Raw genomic sequence first — 15,256 nt, 5'->3', positions numbered from 1 at the left:
CTAATAATTCCGGCATTTTTACATGTAAAATTGAAAAAAAACGCCGGAACTAATAGTTTTGGCGTTTTTACATGTAAAATCAAAAAGAAACCGCCGGAACTAATAATTCCGGCATTTTTACATGTAAAATCGAAAAAAATGCCGGAACTAATGATTCCAGCATTTTTACATGTAAAATCGAAAAAAAAACGCTGAAACTATCAGTTTCGGCGTTTTTACATGTAAAATCAAAAAGAAAACTGCCGGAACTAATGATTCTGGCATTTTTACATGTAAAACGCCGAAACTAATAGTTTCGGCATTTTTACATGTAAAATCAAAAAGAAAAACGCCAGAACTAATTATTCCGGCGTTTTTACATGTACAATTGAAAAAAAAACGCCGAAACTATCCGTTTCGGCGTTTTTACATGTAAAATTAAAAGAAATACGCCGAAACTATCAGTTTCGGCGTTTTTACATGTAAAACCAAAAAGAAATACGCCGGAACCAATTATTCCGGTGCTTTTACATGTAAAATCGAAAAAAAATGCCAAAACTATCAGTTTCGGCGTTTTTACATGTAAAATCAAAAGAAAAATGCTAAAACTATCAGTTTTGGCGTTTTTACATGTAAAACCAAAAGGAAATACGCCGGAACCAATTATTCTGGCGCTTTTACATGTAAAATCAAAAAAAAAATGCCGAAACTATCAGTTTCAGCATTTTTACATGTAAAATCAAAAGAAAAACGCCGAAACTATCAGTTTCGGCATTTTTACATGTAAAACCAAAAGGAAATACGCCGGAACCAATTATTCCGGCGCTTTTACATGTAAAATCGAAAAAAAACGCTGAAACTATCAGTTTCGGCATTTTTACATGTAAAATCAAAAGGAAAAATGCCGAAATAAATAGTTTTGGCGTTTTATATAAATATAAAAGTAAAAACGTTTCGCAACGTTTTTTTTAATAATTTAAAGTAAAAACGTTGCGAAAATGTTTTTATGATAAAGCTCGAGCCAGCTCGAGCCCAGCTTGGCTCAAGCCAGGATTTTCATGGCTCAGCTTGGCTCGAACTGAGCTGAGCCAAGATTTTTTGTGGCTCGGCTCATTTCAGGCTTGGCTTGGCGCAGATCTTCAAGCTGAGCTAAGCCAGACTGTAGCTCGGCTCGAGCCGGCTCATGTAGAGCACTATTTATTATTATAAATTTATTATATATGGCATAAATTTAATATAAAAAATATACATTATCTTTACTATACATAAAAAATAATAACTAGTGGTAAGACTTTGAAGTAGTCATTTACACTGGTGATGCTAACTATAATATGCATACTTTGATTAAACCTACCAAGCGAGAGGTCACACCTTCTATATAATCAGAAGTATGATATTCTTCTGTAGCAGGTCCTATTGATCCCTTCTCCTCGGACTGGCGCTATTCACCACCTGTTAGACTTCATCAGAATATCATGTGCTTCTTCTATAAATTTTGCTTCTCTAAACGCAACCCCTATTTACCTATAAAATAAAGTGTAAAGGCAAAGTAAGAGATCTCTGCTTTATAAGCTCTCTTTAAAAATAAATTCTAATTAATATGAGTCCGTCATATCTTTAAAACTGTCTAAACGTCTAAAAAGGTAAAAAAAAAAAAAATTAAAATGTTAGTAAATATTTTGTTAAAAAAAAACAATTTACCTGACGTCCTACACCTAAAAAAGAAAAAAAACGAAAGAGTAAAATTTTTTTTTTTCCATATCAATGGATGTTGATCGATCATCATTTTAAGTAAAATTTGATATCTTGTGATGGGATCAGAGTAACCAAATCGGTACTACAGCATACCAATTTTGTTACTTTATAAGTCCATACAACGTATGATTTCTATAATCATGCTCGTGTAAGTTGGAAAAATTTAGAAATATGAAATTTTAAATGATGTATAATCAATCTTTGTAATTTTTTTTTTTATATATATATAAATATATAGAAAAAGATTTTCTATTCAATATAATTGTGAATGATGGTCTTTCTAAGGGCGTTATACAACTAGTAAAATTTGAGAACCAGAAGTCCTTCATGGCCACAGTTTGCAAAAGTTTCCAGTCAGGTAACCAGACCTGGCGTACAGAGGACGGCCTACTGTGAATGTCCTTCTCTATTTGGCTATTTTGGATAAGGCATTGTATAACTGATAGTTATTCATAATTATTTTTTTGAGTTGCGTTGGTACTGACATCTTCGCTGTGCAACTTGGGTATCAATGTGATTTTCATTGGTAGCAGACAAGTACCATCTTGCATTGAAATAAGCGAACTTTTCTTAGTCGCAACCAAAGATCTTTATTTTAACTAGTGCTTTTTTTTAAATTTTTGATGCTTTTTACTTTCGGTATGTTTCTATTTTTTAACGTTGTTATTTTATTAATTTATGGCATTGACTAACGTTCTTTTTTTTTGTAGGTGCTTAGGTTTAGGTTATTCTTCATCGGGAAATTTTTTGGGGAGCAGATCTGCGCAGATTTTCAGAAATTATATCTGCGCAGATCTTATACCCTAGCGCAAAACATTAGAGGAAAATTTTAATAAAAAACTGCGCAGATTTTATAAATAGCAATGTTCTGCGCGGATTTTTAAATAAAAAACCTTTGAAATAAATCGAAATATAAAATACAATTAATATAATTTATAGTCCATTTATATTAATTAATTATAATCAATTCTTTATTTCTACCAAAAAAGCAACGTAAAATTTCGCGCAAAAATACGAATTATAAAAATTAAAGTATTTCAAAGAAATACGATTAAAAAATATAAAATTACGAATTATAAAAAAATTAAAGTATTTCAAAGAAATACAATTAAAGAATATAAAATTACGAATTATAAAAAAAATTAAAGTATTTCAAAGAAATACAATTAAAAAATATAAAATTACGAATTATAAAAATTAAAGTATTTCAAAGAAATACAATTAAAGAATATAAAATTACGAATTATAAAAAAAATTAAAGTATTTCAAAGAAATACGATTAAAAAATATAAAAAAAATGATATAAAAAAATTAAAGTATTTCAAAAAAATACGATTAAAAAATATAAAAAAATGATATAAAAAAAATTAAAGTATTTCAAAGAAATACAATTAAAAAATATAAAATTACGAATTATAAAAAAAATTAGTATTTCAAAGAAATATAATTAAAAAAAATAAAAAATATGAATTATAAAAAAATTAAAGTATTTCAAAGAAATACAATTAATCCTAAGAAAATTGCGAATCTAGATTATTAATCTAAAAAAAAATGATGATTTAGCTTAGTAAAATAATTCAATTAAGTGTATAATCGAACATAAATAATAACTTTAACTTACAAAATCATCATAATTTTCATTTTCAACTGAATCGCTGCTCTCTTCTGTGACTGCTGACTCGTATTGATCGGTTCTTTGACTAACTTCTTTCGCTTCTTTTTCAGCTAATTCCTCCATTATTCAAGGAGTTATTTGCGTTTTATTTCTAAACGCTTGCTGTTAATTAATTATAGATTAATATCTGTAAAATATTAAAAGATTAAAAGAACTGTGAAAATTTGCGAAAATTATTTACTAGAAAAAATTCGACTCTTTTCGTAACAGACTTGTCATTACACTTAATACTATAGCTATTGGGATTTAACAAGATGTCACATATTGATAAAATATACGCACAATGCGTAAAAGGAAGTTCTTTATCCCTATACTGTTTGAAAACCGAATGGCCAATTTTTGTTAGAATATCGTGATTTTTGAAAAGTTCATAAAACGCATTACGCGTTTTTTGATTCTGTTTCTATTCAGCGATCTTCATAGAAGGAGAATTGTTATCTATGCGTTCCAATCGCTATTCTCTAAAGACAGAAAACATGGCACTCCTGATACTTGCGGCAAAATCATTTCTCCTGCTTCTGCATTTAGTTTTTATCTAAAAAAAAAGTTAAATAAATATAAAAAAATACCTTTTTTTAACGATTATTAATATTTCACATACCTCTGCCAACAACTTATCTGAAAATAAAGAAATCCACGCGTTTTGCCCAATATTTTTAATGTAATGTTCTGCATATTTAGATAAATATGTTTCTAAAGCCTTTCGGTACTCTATATTCGAAGGATATAAAGACGTTGGAATAAGTTCTTTAGCTACATTTTTATAAACACGCTGTGAAGATATTTGGTTATTATAAGTATCTTTAGATTAAAATCAAGTTGATAATTTTTAATTAACTTACATTCCAGAAATCATCGCTTAATACATCACTTTTTGCAACATTTTGCGTATCTTGAATACTTTTTTGTTGCTGATTTCCAATATATCGACAAAGTTTGTAGATGGCGTTTACCTTTCCATCTAATGCATTCATGGCATAATTAAACTCTTTCACAGTTAGGTAACGTTCACCCTCTACATTATGTGGTTTTAGTAAAAACTCACGGGTATCACTTTTATCGTGGTTATCATTATGTTCTTCGTTATCATCGTCATCGACGTTATAATAATCAATTTCTTTATCAAGGTCAATTTGCATTGGACTAAGTATGGGAGTTGGCGTCCTTAAAGTTCTTTCATAACTCATAGGAGTTACAGATGGCATCAATGTAGTTGAAACGGAAGTTTCAGTATGCGCAGTCCTGACTAAAGAATTCTCACGATTTGTTGAGGATTTCTCACGATTTGCTGGAGTAAAAGAAACAGATTTAACTAAAGATCTTCCACGATCTACATCAAATGGAGTAACGAGTACGAAAGGACCAGTAGGTGATTTTTCACGATCTGTGTGCTGATCTTTAGGAATTTCTGAAGATTCTACTGTTGGCGTTCAGCAAAAATTAATTATAATGTTAAATTGCAAAATATCAGCATCTTGACGACTAACTACCTGATAACATTTGTGCAAATATATTTTGTTGGCTTTCATTCTGCCCTTCAGGAACGTCAAGTGCTTGTTTTCTTCTTTGCCCTTCAAGAACGTCAAGTGCTTGCTTTCTTTTTTTTGAGTTTTTTGCATTTTTTGACCTTTTAGACGCCATAATCACTTAAATTCTAAATTCGTAAAATTTGTATAGGAAAAATATTGCGGAAAAAAATTCAAACAACAATTAATTCGAAAAATTGAAAAAAAAATTGTTAAGATTCATATAAATGTAAAAATATGCGACAATTCAGCCAACTGAAAAAAAATGAAAAAATTCTTACATTATAAATAATTGAAAAATTGTGTAAAGTTAAAAGTTTTGCTGGAATTTTTTTAAAAAATCAGTTACTCCTGAATTAAAATATATTTAAGGATCAGTAAATTAAATAAATTAATTATTGTGACGATTCAGCTAACCAAAAAAAAAATGAAAAAATTCTTACATTATAAATAATTGAAAAATTGGGTAAGGTTAAAAGTTTTGCCGGAATTTTTTTAAAAAATCAGTTACTCCTGAATTAAAATATATTTAAGGATCAGTAAATTAAATAAATTAATTGTTAATGAATTGGTAAAAAAAATTGGTTACTCCCGAATTAAAAATATCAGTAAATGAAAAAAATTAATTACTAATCAGTAAATAAATTAATTATCTTTCAGTAAACAAAAATAATCAATTATTAGTAAAATTTATATTCGCTTGATAATCAGTAAAAAAAAAATATACCAAAAGTAAATCTTCATAAATATTTCTCGCGTGAAACTAATCGAAAAAATTTTCCTGCGTTAATTTCTAAACTCGCATTGATTTCTAAAGAAAAATGGTCAGATATAAATGTCAAATTTGCAAGAGATATTTTTCAACTCCCAGCGGTTTGAGACAGCACGCTAATGCCAAACACCATGGAAGAACAACAACTTCGCGACCAAGTGAACCAAGTGAACACGTTCAAAGATTCTCGCGACAACTATCAAGAACAGCGGTTATGCCAGAACATGATGTTCAGTTATGGAACACACCCATTACAATGCCAGATACATTTACTTCGAATGAAAAATCCACATACCAAGATGATAATATTGGTGAGATGGAGGATATAATAATCAACGAAATTCCAACTCAAGATGCAGACAATTTAGAATCTGAACCACGTTATAATCTGCGAAAAAGATCAAAATCAGAAAATATAGAAGAGAGAGCTGAAGAAATTTTTGAAGAAAATTTTGAGGAGTTGGGAACAGAAATACCAGTAAATCTCGACAATATTGATCTAGATCCTGAAGATCTTTAAGGAGCATCGTTAGATGATGCTTTAGATGCTATTGAAGGAAAAAATCTACCAGAACGTGTAGCAAAGTGGCCAAATGATGCATACAGAGATTTCATGAGATTAATTGTAGAGGGTAATATATCTAACAAAATTGGAGATCAAATAATTAAATTCTTTAATAAATATAGCAATCTGGAAGAATCTCCATTACCGAAATCAACCAAAAATGGCAAAGACCATCTCAATCAAATAACTTCACCTTCATTAGACTTCAAAGAAAAAGTTGTTTCAACCTACAGCGGTATTGACATTACACTCTACTATCGTCCCATATTTCGTGCTATTCAAGCTCTTCTGCAACGACCAGAAGTAGCTAATAATTTTGTCTATAAGGGAATTCTAAAGAAAAAAAGGGTAAATTTAATAATTATGAATAACTAAAAAGAAACTGAAGATCATCACTCATATTTTTGGTTGTTTATATTCTTAGGATGATGGAAGCGAAACTAAAGTGTTTGGTGAGCCATATGAAGGCGACTGGTGGCTGGAAACGGAGAAGACTCTTCCGCCATTAAATCACCTATTGTCTATCATCTTATATTCGGATGGGACCACTTTTGATGGACTGGGCAAGACATCAGGCCATCCAGTATTTTTAACGCTTGGAAATATTCCAAATTGGGTTCGAAACCTACCAGAATCTAAAATACTTTTAGGTTTTTTGCCTAAAGTTCAAGATTCAGGCATTAAAACTACCGAAGTCTTTCGAAGTTTGCAGCATGAAATATTTCACAAATGCTTTAATATCATGCTTTGGCTTTTACTGGAGAAACCTGATACGTTATGTTTTGGGATTAATGGACAAGCGAAAACATTTGCTGCACGAATTTCTTTTTTTCTCACGGTTATGCTCGAAGCAGATGATGTGACCGCTACATATAAAGGAGCGCGATGTAAAATGCCATGCCATACTTGTATGGTTCTGCAAAATAACTTAAACGATATGAAACTTACACGAGAAGATATACTTTCCAGAACTCATGAAAATATGAAGGAAATGGTTAGCGCTGGACAAGGAAAGGAGTATTCTGTACATTACGTCAAAAATGCCTTCTGGGAATTTCCGTAAATATCACTAAATTTTATAAGTAATGACGACGTTGTAAAAATTTTTTTACATATATAAATTTTTTTACAGAAATCTGAATATATACGAAGCATGCGTTCCTGACCGTATGCATCATATCGACCTTGGACTTTTTAAATATCAACTGGAGTTTACGCAGGAAATCTTAAAAAAGGTCGAAGGGTTGGAATTACAGAAGATTTTTGACGAATGTCTTCGACAAATTCCACGTTTTCCAAGCCTTAAATTGTTAAGTAAAGTAGGTCAACTAAAAGTAATGATAGCATCAGACTATCGTCATATTATGAAGATAGCGATTTTTGCTTTGGATGAAATTTTCAGCGAAGAAAATGAAATAACTTGTAAAGAACTTTGTGAACTTTACACGAAGTTTAATAAAATGTATACTATGAGCAGACAAGAATCATATATCGAAAATGAACTGAATATCTTTGAAGTAATAAGAAAAAATTTAAAAAAATTAACTTTTTTTAAAAGTTAATAGATGATCTAACTACTAACTAAAATAGGAAGCAATCATTGATTGGTGCATAGAGTTTAAAAGGATATTCTCCCCATTATCTACTACGGATTGCAGTTTTCCAAAGCTGCATAGTTGGCGTTATCATGCAGGTAATATAATTTGAAGATGGCTATTAATTTATACAAATTTTAATTTAATTTAATTATTTCAGTACCTGCCATTGTCAAATATGGTGCACTGAATGGCCTATCAACGGAGACTTATGAAACGCTTCATAAATTATATATTAAAATTCCATATCGAGCAACAAATAGAAAACACGTGATGCAACAACTGGTGAACGTTGTTAGTAAAAGTTTTATGATTTTTTTAACTTTTCTCCAACCATAAATACTAAACTATTAATATTTTTGCAGGTAAAGCGTAAAGAATTAATTCCAACTACCAGCGGCATGAAAGTCATTCGTCGTAAAACTGAAGGGTTTGGAAAAATTCTTTGGGAATTAAATCTAGACTCCATTGATGAAAAAATAAAATCTTTAAAAAAATCTGAAAATCCGCCACATCTAAATTATATTGAAGGATTGGCACAAATAATTACAGCGTTAGATACTTTTTTAGACACATCCTCGCAAGATTCAGAAAATGATTTTTTTATCAAAATTTATGATTCAGTTCATCTAGAAAGTGGAGAAATTCTAAGATCAATGGGTGAATTTCAAGGAAAAGAATGGTTTAGCAATGTCGCAGTAACTCATGCGGAGGATCAAGGACAAGACGAAGGTACTTGGTACGGAAAACACTAGTCGAAATAAGGCAAATCGGAAGTAAGGCAAATCGGCCAAATTTCGGCCAAATTTCAGATAAATTTCGGATATGATCGATAATCGGCTGACATTCGGCATAGCTGATTTGCGGTGCAAAATTCCGATTTCGGATATGATCGATAATCGGCTGCATATCAGATGACATTTGGCATAGCCGATTTGCGGTGCAAAATTCCGATATTTGTTTCAAATTCTGATGTTTGCGCATTATAATATTTCGACATTCCGATAATTATATTATATGTAAATTTGACATTTAATAATTCTGATATTTGTATTGTATTGTTTTAACATTTAATAAATTTCGATATTTGTATTATTTGAAATTTGTATTATTTTGAAATTTAATAAATTCCAATATTTGTATTATTTGAAATTATATGTCATTTCATCAAAATAAAGTTCGAAAAAGATACTAATTTCAGCGAATATGAAATTTTCTATTGACTGGATTTACCGCTAAATAGACGTTTGAACTTCTCCTGCCTGAAATTCGGTATTTCGTTGGTATAAATCGGCCAAGAATATGATGAACTGGAATAATACAGTCGCAGGATTCTGGGTAAAACTCAGTACCCCATAATTCAACATTGCATATTTCGTCATCTCTAACTCTGAAATGATACCGAATATTTGATGATTCTGCAGGTTTATACCAGCGAATAAATGCTAGATTATGTTCGGATAACCCATCCGGCAAATTAACGGCATGTGTAAAAAAGTATTGGACTTGTCCAGGATAGCAATCGATATCACCACTTTCTGTCATAAATTTTGCTAAGATAAATGAGCTTTTTACATGACATGATGATATCGAAGAGCCGAATATTTCAGAACTAATTCGGCACCTTCCAAATTGATTTATTTTAACTTGAACTATTATCGAATCTTCTGCACCCTCTCCAAATGGTTTCCGAAATTCCATCGTTTCGTAGCTCGCCATGTAGTATTCAACTATTAAGTCAAGCATATCACTTGACATTACAATATCGTTAAATACTGGTCTGAGCATTTCGCCCAGAAATGCTTCTTTTCCTGTGGTGGTCGATTCATGAATGTTTCTTGAAGTCAACCAAAATCGCCTCATTTCATCAGCAGAAAATTGGTCGGCTTCTGATAGAGAGCCAACAGATGGTCTATTACTAATCAAATCTAGGCCCTTTGATTCCACGCCGGAATTAATGATATTACTGATTTGATTATCAAACATCAGGCGGCGCATAATTTCTGGTTCAATTTTCCTTCTGCTATTCAGAAAAGAGCCTAAATTTATTTTAAACAAAAGTTGATAAAAATGCATTATTTTAGAAAGTAACAAGAATATTTAAAATATTATACCTAGCATGCCATTCATGCGCTCAAAGGAAAAACACCAGAATGTATATAAAGGTCCATAGTTGAGTGAGCATTCACATAAGTGAAGTGATAAATGTAAATTCGGTGTGATTTTATCACGACCGTAATTTTCTTCTATCAACTTCACTAGGTTAATTAGCCTCTGATGCGCCTCTCTCATGAAATCGATTTCTACAATTTGACTTACTGAAATTGAACAAATTCTCACAAAATTCACGAGAATCTTCCGGTCATTCTCAGAAAGATGTTCCCAGAGAGAGACCGTTGCATATATTGTAAAAAATATTCTCCATTGATCCGCAGTAAAATTTGAAAACCCATCTCCACAATCGACTTTTCCCGGGATTCGACCCAAGTCAGCTGGAACTTTAAATTCATCCATTTTTTTCTGAACTGTTTTCAAAATATATGTTGTTAATACGCCATTTTCGATCCAAAGTCTTCTTACAATCTATTTTGCGATGCCCAGAAACAAGCAGTGCATCGGGTCGATTGTAATGAACCGAAGTGGATCGAAATATAGTAGACGCAATAATTCGGACCATCTAATTCCAGTTTGCTTTACAAATCGTTTTCTTGCTGTGTCCGAATTACAGCGTCTCCATCCTATAGCATCTTGATGATGTTGAGCCGAATCACGGCAAGTAAACCATTCGTCCATTTCATTTATCCCAGTGAAATTATGCTGCCGATTTTCATAATTCGCCTTCTTTTCGCATCTATGACACGACACCAAAGCGGAAATATGTCCGCAAATTTTTCTTGCAGCCGGTATGTCACATGAAACAAGAATCAGAGCTGCGCGAATTCTTTTCCCTTCTTGACATTCATACGTTTGATTTAATGTCACTCCTTCCCAAAGTGACTTCAACTCATCAATGATTGGTGCCAGATAGTGATTAATCTTATGTAAACTTACTTCATCTGGGCCGGGTAATAAGCCAAGAATCAAGATATTATTGCGCTTGAATCTGACATCCCTCGGAAGGTTACCGATTGCAGCGTATATTACTCTGGTGCTGTGGATTGTGCCGTCGAAGGGTTGAAACCAATCCAAATTCAAAATCAATCCGAGGTGCGAATCAGCATCAGATCGGAAAAAATTATTCAAACTTTCATCTGTCGTTTCTTTAAAAGTTTTCCAAACTTCACCATCGTATATATCAGTTAGGATATTATCGAAAGTTGAACGATTTATCCAATGCCTTAGAGAATTTTCAAAGTTAGGTTGACGATACATTGCTTCCAATTGCTGCTTAATACTCACAAACGGAAATAATAATTCAAGTTTGATTGAAATTTGGTTATTTAACAATGTTGTTTTCTGTGCCAAAGGTGTTTGGCACAACCTTAATCTTCTAGTTGTCGAATTAGGAAATTCGACATGGCAACACTTCATGATGGCAGGTTGCTCATTTTGGAGAAAACTTTTTATTTCCTGTTTGTTGTATAATTTGTGGCATTTGGAACACGCCACAAAACTATGAAACCGGTCTTCAAGATTAAGGGCTTTTCTTGCTAGATATAAAGTATCAGGAAATGTGTCAAAATCAGGACTACCGATTTCTGTTAGAACAAGCTTCAAGAATTTTATCAATGATTCTGTAGCTGTTTCTGGTAAGTTAAACCTGGTTCAGAAGCTCATGATCCATAATAATATCCATAAGAACCGATTATTTATTGATTGTTCAGTATCAGAATCTTGAAATGGTTCGAAAGGTGGACATGAATAATCTTCAAAAATTTCGTGGTATTCGTCATCATTGGATGGTTCATTATCGGATGATTCATTTCTATCATCGATATTTGCATCTTCCTCCGTAGTATATTCAGAAGATTCAGAAGATTTATCATCTACTATATCTCCTAATTCAGCAATTATAACCGGTCGAACATATTTTCTTGATCGTTGTCTACTAGGCAATTCAGCTTCCAATTCTCTCATTCGTGGTTCATCTGATATTGAGGCACTTTCGTATGGTTCGTCACTAGGCAATTCAGCTTCCGATTCTCTCATTTGTAGTTCATCTGATATTGAGGCACTTTCGTATGGTTCGTCACTAGGCAATTCAGCTTCATCAGTTAGATGTACTTCTGTTCTTTCTGAATCATCATCCTCTGAATCTTGGTTAATTTCATGGATAGTTTTCATACGAGGATCTACTAATCGTCCATTACATTCAGAACAATTACATGCAACTAACCTTCCAATACGTGATGATGTAGGATAAGATTGATTTGAAGATTCTTCGTCAATTATATTTGACACTGATCTGGTTCTTTGTACACGTGATGAAGGTATGGCATGAGGTCTAGAATCTGATTCTTCATTGAGTATACTTGATAATGATCTTTTTCTCGTCATTTTTGTGAACGTTTTTCGAAATAAAGTTAATTGTTAATAATATATCAATAATATCAATATAATTCGTTTAAAATACTTAAATTAGAATAAAATCATCAACTGCGTCGATGTAATACTAAATTTATTAAAATCATCAATCTACACTTAAATTATAAATATAAATCATTCGATTAATAATATTGATAATAAAATAGACTATTCGATCGATCAGTATGATGGCGAAAGTTTCTTAAAGTTTAATTTTTTAAACAACTTCATTTTTTCTCACCAACCTTTTTCTTTTTAGAGTTTAATCTTTTTAGAGTTTAATTGTCGATATAATACTTAAATTATATTAAATTTATTAAAATCATCAACTATCACTTAAATTATAAATATTACATGATGTCGATTTGCGTTCAAATCGTTCGATTAATAATATTAATAATAAAATAGACTATTCGATCAGTATGATGGCGAAAGTTTCTTAAAGTTTAATTTTTTAAATAAAACTTCATTTTTTCTCACCAACCTTTTCTTTTTAGAGTTTTAACGTCTAATACTCTTCGCAACCAAAAAAAAATAAAAAAATAATGAGCCAAAATTCGCAACCAAAAAAAATAATGATCCAAAATAGAAAAAATAAAAATACTGAAAAAGGTTTGGCTAGTGATAATCAAAATAAAACGATTACTAACATCAATAAAAGTTCGTCCAATATCCAACAAGCTGTTGAAGGAACTGCCACACCAATTCATGTGCGAGCTCAAACTACTAACATCAATAAAAGTTCGTCCAATATCCAACAAGCTGTTGAAGGGACTGCCACCCCAATTCATGAGCGAGCTCAAACTACTAACATCAATAAAAATTCGTCCAATACTCAACAACCATCTGCTGTGCCAAGTCATGAACGAGCTCAAAGTGTAAAAGAAAGATATAAAAATCTTCGGCTTCCGGATTCGTCCAATACTCAACCACCATCTGCTGCGCCAAGTCGCAGAACGAGTCCAAAGTGCAAAAGAGAGATATAAAAATCTTCGGCTTCCGGTCAGATATCAAACTAATGAACCTACCCGCGATGATAATGATGCATCAAAAGGTCTGTATCGTGTATATATCATCAGTTAGATTTAGTATTTTTTTTTTTGTTGATTTTACATTTTTATACAGAGAATCGGAGGTTATCTCAAGAAGTATCCGATTTGCGTGCGAAGTGTTTACAGTTAGAATGATGAAATAATGAATTAACCAAACATACAGCTGTCGTTGCCACTGAAATAGCTCGCTTACGAGAAGATAACGAATTTCTTGCTGGTGTTAACGCAGAATTCGGTTCTGAAAATGACGACTTGAAAGAAGAGGTTAACGAATTAAAAACGAAACTCGAACAATACCAGATACGATCATCATCTGAAAGCCTTGATGTTATTGATGTTCCAGAAGAACAGTTAGCAAAACGGTTCAAATCGGATGGGTCAAAAAAAGTAAAGAAGACGGTACACTACGCCGAAAATCAACCAAAAGAAGAACAAGAAGAACAACGTGAAAAGGAGGCGAGGGTTTGTAATTTTGTAATTTTAGGCAGAATTGTACAGTCTTTATACTTTTATACTAATTGTTCCGATTTAAAGATTGAAATGAAAATGATCCTCAAAACTATTAAACCTAATGACAATTTGGATGATAACGAAACGTTTAATAGTCCAAACATGTTGAAATTCGCAGTAGATTAATTCCCGAACTTCGAAGGGCGATGTTTCTGAATTATAAACCTTCAGTAGCACAATTGACGAACTGGTTGAGCGCCCTCCATAAGTCGCGAAGATCGCAAACACAACTGAAAAAAAGTGGAAAAAGTGACGAGGACAGTCGCAGAGTTCACAACAACAGTCACGTACAAAATGTAAAATTGTCGAATTTTTTCCTTTATCATCATGTTAATGATTTATGCTAATTTTCTTATATATTTATCATTTAAGAAAAAATTGCGTCGAATTAAGGCTGCAAAGAATCTTTATAGGAAAAGTGACGAAAGAATAATTGGTTATGAAAAACGCTAATTATTAAAAATGTTGGCAAATCGATCTTACCACTCGCCGGAAATCAGCACAGGTCAAAAAAGAATCTATCATACACATATCGGGTACTTATATATCGGTAACCAATTAGGTACATATCGGGTATATATACATATTAACAATATATCGGGTACCCGATTTGATTTTTAATGCAAAACTTCAAATATAGTTAAATTATCAGGTGTCCGATATCTAAACTATTAGTTACCAATATGTTATATAATATATATCAGGTATCCGATATATGTATCACTGATCAAAATCGATTCTATCAGGTACATATCGGGTACCTATATATCAGTGACTAATCAGTTATATATTGGGCATTTTTACATATCAGGTACCCGATTTATCACATTAAAAATACACCTAAAAATTAAGACCCTGATATCTAAACTATTAATCACCAATATATTTCTAATAGATATCGGGTACCGATATTTGTACGAAATTCTAATAATTTCATTTTTTTTTTGAGATAAATCTAAGGCTTATTGGTTAAAATCTAATTGACAGTCACCTGACTGATCATTAATAATCTTTAAGATCGTTTAAATATATATTTATTCTTTTTTTTAGAATGCTGGATCTCTCATTTGTAGAATAACGGGACTTTTTTTTTCGCTAGATTTTTGAACGAACCTGGATTGGAATGTAATAAGAAATAGAGAAGGGGAGAAGAACTTTTTGTTAATTTTAAAGAAACATAGTAAGGAATAGAAGGGAGATTTCCTTTTAATATTAAAGAAACGTACTAACATTTCTTTCTTTCTTTTTTTTAGGTTTTCAGACTTTTTGAATAAACTTAGACTTGAAATGTAAGAAATAGAGG

The 15,256-nt window shown here is 31.6% G+C and overlaps 2 protein-coding genes across 2 annotated transcripts; one reads left to right on the top strand and one right to left on the bottom strand.

The window, feature by feature from the left end:
• Positions 1 to 3,863: 3,863 nt before the first annotated feature.
• On the bottom strand, positions 3,864 to 5,050 carry OCT59_003632 (uncharacterized protein; the record flags this gene model as incomplete). The annotated part of the gene is made up of 4 exons (XM_066147772.1): positions 3,864 to 3,944; positions 4,011 to 4,181; positions 4,252 to 4,829; positions 4,900 to 5,050. 4 exons carry the CDS (start codon positions 5,048 to 5,050, stop codon positions 3,864 to 3,866), a joined length of 981 nt encoding a protein of 326 aa, XP_065996444.1.
• A 7,916-nt stretch (positions 5,051 to 12,966) lies between these two features.
• OCT59_003631 (uncharacterized protein) lies at positions 12,967 to 14,079 on the top strand (the record flags this gene model as incomplete). The annotated part of the gene is made up of 4 exons (XM_066147770.1): positions 12,967 to 13,358; positions 13,517 to 13,539; positions 13,607 to 13,905; positions 13,978 to 14,079. The coding sequence occupies 4 exons, from the start codon at positions 12,967 to 12,969 to the stop codon at positions 14,077 to 14,079; spliced, it is 816 nt and encodes a 271-aa protein (XP_065996443.1).
• Positions 14,080 to 15,256: the final 1,177 nt, after the last annotated feature.

The sequence above is a fragment of the Rhizophagus irregularis genome, chromosome 12 (genome assembly GCF_026210795.1).
Source record: "Rhizophagus irregularis chromosome 12, complete sequence".
Taxonomy (NCBI): Eukaryota; Fungi; Glomeromycota; class Glomeromycetes; order Glomerales; family Glomeraceae; genus Rhizophagus; species Rhizophagus irregularis.
The sequence above is the reverse complement of the archived record's forward strand: the minus strand, read 5'-3'. Positions and strand labels throughout refer to the sequence as shown.